This window comes from Electrophorus electricus, chromosome 1 (genome assembly GCF_041902795.1).
Source record: "Electrophorus electricus isolate QZ-2024a chromosome 1, ASM4190279v1, whole genome shotgun sequence".
Lineage (NCBI taxonomy): Eukaryota > Metazoa > Chordata > Actinopteri > Gymnotiformes > Gymnotidae > Electrophorus > Electrophorus electricus.
The window spans coordinates 41,342,006-41,352,005 of NC_137497.1; the positions used below are offsets into that span (position 1 = coordinate 41,342,006).

The 10,000-nt window shown below is 51.7% G+C and overlaps 1 protein-coding gene across 6 annotated transcripts in view; it reads left to right on the top strand.

The window, feature by feature from the left end:
- satb1b (SATB homeobox 1b) overlaps positions 1–10,000 on the top strand; it is a 41,625-nt gene that overhangs the window by 15,924 nt on the left and 15,701 nt on the right. For 5 of the 6 annotated variants that reach the window (XM_035526618.2, XM_035526617.2, XM_081720155.1 and 2 more), the window contains exons 6-9: positions 3,220–3,331; positions 4,575–4,652; positions 6,791–7,242; positions 9,372–9,584. In XM_035526618.2, coding sequence (XP_035382511.1) covers positions 3,220–3,331; positions 4,575–4,652; positions 6,791–7,242; positions 9,372–9,584 — 855 coding nt within the window. The remainder of the gene's footprint in view (positions 1–3,219; positions 3,332–4,574; positions 4,653–6,790; positions 7,243–9,371; positions 9,585–10,000) is intronic. The other variant, XM_081720147.1, reaches the window with a different exon arrangement.

Consider the following 10,000-nt stretch of genomic DNA (forward strand, 5'->3'; position numbering starts at 1 on the left):
TGGTAGACTGCAAATGGGCACAGTGGTAACAGAAATTTAAATCAATGGCCATTTGCTCTTCGCACAGATTAATGCAGGTCCACCCCCCCAGTCATAATGCTTATTGTGGTGATGAATGTAAGGTATTGTTAGGAAAACAATGCAGAGACAGGAAGGATCTTTGTTAGGTGTTTCAGGCAGCAGGCTTTTCAAATGCGGCCCCGCGTGTCTCCCTATTTCTGAGAGTAGTGTGTTTGCCCTCTCCTGTATCTCGGGCTTTTTTTCCCCACTGTGTGGTTAAATGTTTTGTAGGAGAGAACAGAATTTTCTCATCTCGCTGGTAGAGAGCTGTTTGCTCTGCCTGTGTGTGTGTCCGTAAGTGTGCCACGACGTGTGTGTGTGTGTGACGGGTTCTAAACGTACGGGTGAAGTGTGTTCACCCGGGCTAATCTTAGGGCTGTGGAGACACCCTGTTTCCCTGGCACCACTTCCCATCTGGCCCCTGAGACTCAGTAATAACCTGCGTGCGTGCAGAATACACACCCAACTTTCACAGCTGTCTGGGGTATTGCAGCAAACAGGGAGGTCAGGACATGTCTTCTTTACTCGTTCACTACTCCAAGCCCAGCATGTTGCAGTGTTTTATTAATATATCATTTATAATCAAATGCCGGTAGCATTTTTGGTAAATTAAAATTCTACAAAACCTGCAGAAGCCAGTAAAGCAGCCTAGGTGCTGTGTCCAGACGTTCCGCTCTCTTGGTAGAAGTGATGTGGGTGTGTGGGCTCTTCACTTTGAGATAGTCAGCCATGTTGTATGGAGGTAGAAGCCGAGGGAGAGAGTGAGAGGGAGAGAGAGAGAGAGGGAGGGAGAACACGGCTGCTTTCACATGCAAAAGCATGATTGGCAACTTTTATAGGATTAACTTGTCCTTGATATTCAGGGCGGTAATCCTCCGGCAGGAAGAGAGAGGTTAACAAACGCAGTATCTGGAGATTTACCCCACTGGAGCTGGCTCAGGGGCGCGGCAGAACCCCGGAAAATAGCGCCTTTGTCCAGGGCCTTGTACAGCGTTTAGATTTATTCCCCCCTGTAGACGGAATCGCGCTTTGTGTGTCTGGCCTACAAATGCCCCGAAGAGACTCCTTAGGAACACGGCGCGTGAGCAGATATCGCCCCCGGCAGACTGCCGCTCGCCCCCCACCAGACACGGATTCCCCCTGTGCCCGAAATTGCCCGGCATTCCGGGGGCTACGGCGCTCGCTGTGCCGGCCACTCCTGCCGGTTAGGGCGAGTTGGCGCGCGCCTCTCCCTGCGGATGTGCGGACACCCCACCCCAAAAACGCGGCTTTGCCAGCTCACACCGCACCTCTTGCTCACACCCTCCCGAGAACAGCTGGTCAGCAGATAGCCACGCAGTGTCGTCTCTGCGACGAGCCTCCCGAGGGGGCTGTCGCAGGCTAGGGTAACGCCGCTGCAGACACCTGGAGCTTATACGTTTGTTGGTGTCTGAAAGACACTGTAATTATGATATGTTGAGAAACTCGTGGGGGATATCGCACGGGGGTCCCATACAGTAGGCGAAGGCCCCTGGAAATGGGAGAAACGGGAGCAGAGAAAGGTTCTTAGACATGGCGTGCGAGGCGAGGTGGGGGGGGGGGATCAAGTCACAGCGAGACGGGGAGGAGAGCAGTGACAGAGAGCGGGGCGGCGCGTTGCTCACGTGCTGCTCCCATGACGGAAAGCCGAGTAGATCTTGGGGGCTGATAAGCGCTGCAGCGCAACTTCCTGGGCACGCCGATAAGGCCTGCAGATGCTTATCACTTAAAGGAGCCCGGCCTGCTCCCAGCACCTGCTGACGGCGGCCGCCCGGCCCGGCCCGGCCTGCTGACTGCTCCGCGGGGCTTTTGGGGGGAGGCATGATTAACGAATGATATTCATGGTATCATCTGTCAGAAGCGCAGGGCTGCATGCAGCTTGCGGGGGAGCAGCTACTGCCAGGCTGCACTCAGGGAGAGAGAAAGCACACCGCTGTCCCCTGCCTGAGGGATGCAGGTGAGGTGCGCTTAAAGGCACGGTTCTGACGCTGTTTTAAACCGGATTCAGTCGAAACCTCGGGTCGACTCGCTTCTCTCTCTCGCTGCTTGCCTGCTGCATAAATCTTGCCGCCGTGCGTTATTGCACAGATGAAAGATAACAGAAATCTGATAACGTTAAGGAACAGGTCTGACAGCAAACTGGCCAGTGTGACTGGTCTTTGTCTAAGACCCATTTGGCATTTTGGGCCTCTTGTGTCCTCTCGGCTGTGGCTTCATCCCATTGTGTGCCCTCTCTATCTCTCTCTCACACACACACACACACACACACACACACACACACACCTCTTTCCTTGACCTTCTGTGAGCTGTCACCACGGGGTCTTCGTAGTCGCAATGGACCAGACGTAACTGACCACTCCGAGTTGAAGCCAGCAGGCGGAAGAGAGCAGCCCCTCGCTCGCGTCAGAGGGACAACGAATCCAACGCACCCGTCGCTTTAAAATGGATCCTTAGGTCTTGGGAATATTTAGGACAATCCAAACAGTTTCTTGCACCCACATGCATGCTTAATGAAACAGAATCTGGCCTTGTTTTTTGGGAAATGCATCTAAATGAAAAGGAACAAGGCAGGATGCCGAACCTGAGAGGACAAGGATGGCCCTCCACCCAACACGGGCAGTTAGAGCCCAGGGGGCAGGAGTACAGGTCAGTACAGGACGGGACGGGACGGAAGCAGCTAGCTCTCCGCACGGCCCTCTACCCAACACGGGCATCTAAAGCAGAGAGAGCAGAGGTTTGCGTTCAACCAGATAAGAAATCCCCAACACGACGTCTGCTCTGCTATCTTGGGTTAAAATCTTGTTGCACACAAGGCTTATGTCTTCTTTTGTTGTTGTTGTTGTTTGTTCGTTCTTTTAATCTCTTTCTCTCTTTGACTGAAACTTAACTTACTGGCACTCTGTCAAACTCTGGGCCATTTTGCTTTGAAAAGGGACATGTGCTGATTGGTTCTCGTTTGAATTAATATAGTTAATGGGAAGACAAAACCTATGCATTTATTTACTTCTGCAGCATGTCTTGGACTGTATTTTACTGCATGTAAAATTAAACAAACACCATGGCAATGCGTGTTATGAAGCAAAGCAGAAACTCAACACCATTTTGTGCGTTTGTCTCTCTCTCTCTCTCTCTCCCCTGTAGAGTATGATATCTTCCATTGTGAACAGTACTTACTATGCAAATGTTTCAGCAGCGAAGTGTCAGGAATTTGGACGTTGGTATAAACATTTCAAGAAGACAAAAGATATGATGGGTAAGCAGAATGAGAACAGCACTGTATTCTGCCGTTGTCTGTTACACCTGCCACCGCAGGATGTGTGTGTGTGTGTGTGTGTAGTCGATTTGTTTATGTCCCCAGGAAACATTTCTGTGATTGTTCTCATACGTCATGAATTGGTCTATACATTTTTGATATTTTTTTCTGTGAACATTGTGCATGTGTAAATGTTGTTTATTTTCATATTTGTTTTGTTCTAAATTTTTATTTAACAGATGTGGTTGCGATTTTTCTACGAGAAAGTATCGTACTGGGTAATCGGGCCAGATGTATGCCTATTAGCTCGGAATTGGGGCAGGTGTAGTTATTCTCTTATAGATATCTAGATTTTCAGACTGTAAATTACTTTTGGCAAAGGCAGGGCCACACAAACCCCCCCAAAATAACACAAAAATTTATGCAAATTGCCCTAGAATAGCTAATGGTTCGTTTCCCTGTGTTTTAGGACACACCTTTTTGCTCATCCAAAAAACCTGTGAGCATGCATGGTGTTGATTACAGCATTTGAAATAAAAAAGAAAACTTTTTTTTTGATGACACCATCAACGATTTCATCTTTAACAGAGTTGCGTGTTTTCTCCGTTAATTGTAGCTTTTAAACATAAACAGCTCTTACATAAAACCACGGCAAATAAAAAGAAATGTACCAGTGTCGTCTGGCACACCAGAGCTGTGTCGTATCACTGCTCAGTTTGCCGTGTTAAAATGACGCAGACTTTTCTGATGACGGTTTAGGTAATCGTTGCAGGGGCTCCGGCTTCAGCAAGTGCCTGACAATGCCGCGTGTAACCTCAGCGAGACGCAGGCGAAGTGGCATCAACCCGTCTGCCTGTGTGATGCCTGCCCGTAACAATCGAATGGAAGCCGGAGAACTGACGGGCACCTGTGCGCGGGGTAGATTAGACCAAGAGCAGCCGCCCCGAGGCAAAGATGTAGCTTGCCGTTTGGGTGTGGAGTCGGGTGCGAGGAGGGGTGACAGCATCGTGGCAGGCTGACATCTGCTCTGGCTCCCAGTGTCGGAGTGCTCTGTCGAACCGCCTGGAAAAGCCGCCTGTGCGTTTCTGAAGCGAGTCGTGCTGGCGCGTTTAGGCTCCCGCCGTGACACTCGACACAACATCTGCCCCCCACGTGCATGTGCCGACCCTCTAACGCTCTCTATCTCTCTCCACACCTGTGTGTGTGTGTGTGTGTGTGTGTGTGTGGGCATGCGTCTGCGCAGTCATGCGCCAACCCTCTCAGCTGGAGGGCTATCTGGGGACGTGCGTCCTTCATGACAGCCCACGTGCCACCGCAGTAGGTAGGTCACATGACGCACCCGGTCCCTTGCATCACACTCCGCAACAGCCCGCCGGCAGCCCGTGGGTATACCGCCTGCAGCTGTGTTCAAGACACTTGGAGGGAGGGGTTGAGGGTCCCAAGTTTGCCTCCATGTTTTGTGTCCAAGCCTGGGGAAATGCAGCACAATAACAGCCCAGTAACGTGCAGTACCCAAGCTCAGAAAAGCGGGGTCAGGAAGTGGCTTTACCATTACCGCACGCTCATGGCTCCTCGGGGGGGGTGAGGCAGGCGGAGTTTAACCACCCTTGTTGCCACGTTTGTTCCTGCCAGAGGACAGTGAGATGCAGGTCTCTTTAAGGAGTGCGGGGAGGTTGTGTGTGTGTGTGTGTGTGTGTGTGTGTGTGAGAGAAAGTGCTGTCCAACTGTGTGGCAGTAGAGTGGATTGGAGTCCTGCTGCTTCCTCAGAGACACACCAGGGCCTCTCATAGGGCCTTTCTTTCTCTCTCTCTCTCTCTCTCTCTCTCTCCCCAACCCTCATCCCCTCTGCTATTGTACGGCTAATCCTGGCCTGCTTGGTGCCAGATTCCACAGTCGGAACCCCTCCCCGTGTCTGCTGCTCACTGCTACAGTGGGACCCGTGAACGCTTTTCTCCCGCCTTTCAATTTGCATGAAGAAGGTGTGTGTGTGTGTGTGTGCATGCATGTGTGTGTGTGTGTGTGTGTGTGTGTGTGTGTGCATGTGCCCCCAAGCAGTTTTGTATGGTAAAAAAGGGAACCGAAAGGCACACCACAGCATCTGACTGCTGGAATGAGGGGGATTATGGGAAAGCTTTGATTATTAGTGAGCCCCCCCCCCCCCCCCTCTCTGCCAATACTAAAAGGACCAGCCATGGTTCCCTTTGTACTCACTGTCAGTAAAGACACATGCTTGTGTTCCTGTGATTATTGTAGATTTTTTTTTTCTGGATAGATTCCATGCTCTTAATCTGCTTTTTATCTCCTCCTGAAATATTTATATTTTGATGAGTTGCCATAAGTCACACTTGTGCTTTTATATTTTTTATTTACTTATTTATTTTTTAAATAAATCAATTTCTGCCAGAATTGTGCAGCATTCGAGCCCCTGTATTTTGCAGGGACCCTGTAAACGCAGGGTGCTTAAGTGTACTTGCTGTACTTAAGGGTGTTGAATGTGGGGGGGGTTTTATTATTATTGTTATTATTTTTATCCACACACTTAAGAGAAGCTTCGTCTGCAGCAGCGGGCCGGATTGTCTGATGGCTCGGCAGTGCTCCGTTCCCCTGCGTGCGGCCCTCCCGCTGCCTGCACAACACGCCTGTTCATTTGCAGATTTTCCAGTCAGTTGTTCCGCCACGTCAATTAAAAAACCAGGGGGGGGGGGAGAGATGTTTCGAACATCCGCAGCATCACACAGCTGCCTCGCTCTCCCGGTCCTGTCAGGGCTAGCCCTGCGCGGGAGGCCGTGGGATCCCAGCGCCTCCAGCTCTCTGTGCCACCGACGTTTAGCCCTTTCCCGGTTTCCCTGTTGCATTTGGAAAAATTAGAAACAGAGTGATTTGAACGGCACGAACGCCTCCAGCCCGGAGCAGACGAGAGCCGCAATCCCGTGCTAACGCTGCTCACGTGCTGCAGGCGTGTGCGGCCCGTTTAGGGAGCTTGGATGCACCTGTGTCGCCCTTCCTGGCTAATCTGCTGCATAGTGTTGGTGTGTGGAGTTAAGCTAAACTGTCAAAGTCTTCATCACGTTAAGCCACTGTAGCTGTTTTGGGGGGTGTGTGTGTGTGTGTGTGTGTGTGTGTGTGTGTGTGTGTGTGTGTGTGTGTGTGTGTGTGTGTGTGTGTGTGTGTGTGTGTGTGTGTGTGTGTGTGTGTGTGTGTGTGTGTGTGTGTGTGTGTGTGTGTGTGTGTTCTCCTTTTGTCCATCTTATTCAGGATTTGTGGTCTGCTGATGTGTTCTCCTGCAGACTGAAATGCATGTTCCGCTCGTTGCGTGGCCTCTAACCGAATCAAAGTGCTTCCGGCCTCCTGTCGATTTTGTGCCACCTTGCACACTGTAACACGGACCGAGCTGTCTGCGCTGACCCTTGCTGACCTCCCCCCTCTCTCTCTCTCTCTCTTCCTCTCCCCGTCCCGCAGCAGAGATGGACAGCCTGTCGGATCTCTCCCCGCCTGGCCCCAACCACCTGAGCTTCAGCCAGCAGCCCATCCCAGGCACCACCGCAGAGCAGCCTCCCTCGCCAGCACCCATCCCGCACAGCGGCCAGGCGGCGGGGCGCGCCCAGCTGCCCGGCCTCCACCCGGGCCTGGTGTCCACCCCCATCAGCCCACAGCTGGTCAACCAGCAGATCGTCATGGCGCAGATCCTCAACCAGCAGTACGCCGTCAACCGGCTCCTGGCTCAGCAGTCCCTCAACCAGCAGTACCTGAACCATCCGCCAGTCAGCCGCGCCCTCAACAAGCCCCTGGACTCGCAGGTGTCCTCCAACACGGAGGTGTCGTCCGAGATCTACCAGTGGGTGCGCGACGAGCTGAAGAGGGCCGGGATCTCCCAGGCCGTGTTCGCCCGCGTGGCCTTCAACAGAACGCAGGTACGCACAGAGCGGCGGCGGCTAGCTGGAGGACGCATCGTGCCCGGGCCGCCGGAGACCAGCTGGCGTCCCGGAGCAGACGCTCGTGTAGAACAGCCATGCCACGAACAGCTGGGGAGTGTTTGTTTATCTTACGGTGCTTGACTAGTAATCGGAGGGTTGCCAGTTCAAGCCCCACCACTGCTAGTCTGCAACTGTCGGGGCCCCTGAGCAAGGCCCATAACCCTCAATTGCTCAAGTGTTCAGTCAGAATTGTAAGTCGCTTTGGATAAAAGTGTCAGCTAAATGCCGTAAATGTAAATTCAAAGTTCAAGAGCAACTAGCAGGAATGTATTTTCTTGTATTAAACACATTGAATCTTTGGTAAAGGCAGATGATGGTCAAGACTAGGTGTCTTCCACTTTTTAAAAAATGTTTATAAGCTTAGATTTTTAAAATGCATTCTTTACTAATGTGAGCTCGGAGTCTAACAGCATGGAGCTCCAAAACTGTGAACAGCTAATGCCTCGTGGGGTGTTGAATTAGATGGCTAGCTTAATCCAAGACACAACATCTGTGGTTGCATTTATCTGGATAACTGGTGAGTCATTCTGAAATCTCCCACTGAATTTTACAAGATTGTGTCAGATGTGACTGACTGTATGGAGAGGTCGCTTTAGTTGTCAAGGTTTTTCGGATGTTTCTGCAAACTTCTACCAAAACTTGTATACGGGAGGAAAAAACAAAAAACGCTAACAGAACCCTTAAAGTGTTAGCTGAAAATCTAATGAAAAGGTGTGGGTGTAGAGATAGCAGTTTGCACCAACGTCTCTGATTTGACTCTCTGCATGCGTATATATTAGTAAGTCACATGCCAGAGTGTTGAGTGCTAGCTGTGGTTCCCTCTTCTCACTTACATGTGTCTGGAGATGCGCGCATATCAACGTCTCGCTAGGAACAGGATCTCTGAGCAGGAGGCTGTCCTGCAGCTGTCAGAAAGCTGAATCGTTGCCTGGCGCCCCGCTGCCACGCATCAGCTACGACGGGTCGGCCCAGAGCGTGTCACTGCACGCGGGCCACATTATGCTAACCGCTAACGCGGCGATAGCGGAATGCTCTCTCCCCGCCATGGCAGCTGGATGGTGTTTGTTGTGGGAATGCGCCGACAGAGCCGGACTGTTGTCACGGAGAACACGGTGCGGGGTGCGAGTTTGGGGTGGGGTGGGGGGTTGTCATGCCATGCGGATGCCCCTTGCCCCCCGTTGCCACGGCGCTGTGCAGTTGAAACTTTCCCGCAACTTCTGCTCCTTGAGCAACTCCCACTCTTTTTTTTTTTAATCCCCTGCTCCGCACAAGCATCTGCCGCGCCACTGTTAGCAGGAGCTTCGCATCGCCGTAGAGGCGCGGCACCCGTACCTTCATGATGAGAGGGTGGAAGATGTACCAGGCTTCCTGAGAGAGGCAGGTCACCCACCGCCACAACTGCCCCGCCCCGCCTCCCCATCTATCCATTTATCTAGCTATCTAGTTCATGTACTTTCTCCGATCAAGCCGTTGGAAAGTTGAGATAATGTCTGAAGATGTTTCGCATAGTTTGGGGGAGGGACTCAACCGTGAGGCCCATTACAGGCTCTCCGTGTCTTTGAAGCCGTGTGAAAGTGATAAGAATCTATTGGAAAGTGGGAGTGCGAACAGAGTTGTGTTTCTTTCGTGGAATTGGCAGCCTCTCCTATTTATCTGCACTATAAAGAACTTTCGACGTGCCTTTCTTTTTGGGGTTTTGGAGAGGAGCTCTTGTAATATTTATTGTACGTTCCTCTGTGCTGGTTTAATGAAGAGTACTTGTGGTGACATGTCGTGACGTCTCAGGCTGGGAAAGCGCATGTGGGTTCACTGGCCTTTTGTGATCGCAGCAGAGATAAAGTGCACACGGGTGGGGGGGTTTGGGGGGGTGGAGGTTCGACAGTCTGGGGAAGTTAGGAAGCCTCGTCTCACAGCACTGTGAGTTCATGGTGAATTATCTGATTGTTGGACAAAGTGCTATCATTGTTTTTTTTTTTTTCTCCTCCAGCTACAGCTTTCGCTCACCATACTTTCATTTCTCTCTCTCTCTCTCTCTCTCTCTCTCTCTCTCTCTCTCTCTCTGTCAGGGTCTGCTCTCAGAGATCCTGAGGAAAGAGGAGGACCCAAAGACCGCGTCCCAGTCCCTGCTGGTGAACCTGAGGGCCATGCAGAACTTCCTGCAGCTGCCCGAGGCTGAGCGAGACCGCATCTACCAGGAGGAGAGGGAGAGGAGCCTGACGGCGGCCTCTGCTATGGGCCCCGCCCCCCTCATTAGCACACCCCCGACACGCCCCGTACAGGTAATGCCCACCGCTAGCCCTCCTCGGCCATCCTGAAGTAAGGGCTTCATCTCAAACCGTAAGACCACACCATCCTAAAAATGTTTGGCCCAGTTTTCTGTCTTAATCTTGCACCGCAGAAAACAGTGAGTGGAGCTTTGTCATTATAAATAGCCTGACTCCACAGTAAAATTTATTTTATATCCAGCAACCCTTCAAACAGCCCAATGTAGGCTGGACTAGAGTTCGTCTGTCCAGGGAGTGAAAACCGCCCAGATTACCCAGCGCACAGACAGCGGTGTGAAACGTGTGCACTAATTTCCTCTCTGCGGGATCCTCTGAGCGCACTTGTGTGTGTCATGCTGGACACAAAGCCCCTCTGTGCGACGTAGGCTGGACCAGGCCTTTGACGCTGCATAAAACGGTCCTGTGCTGCT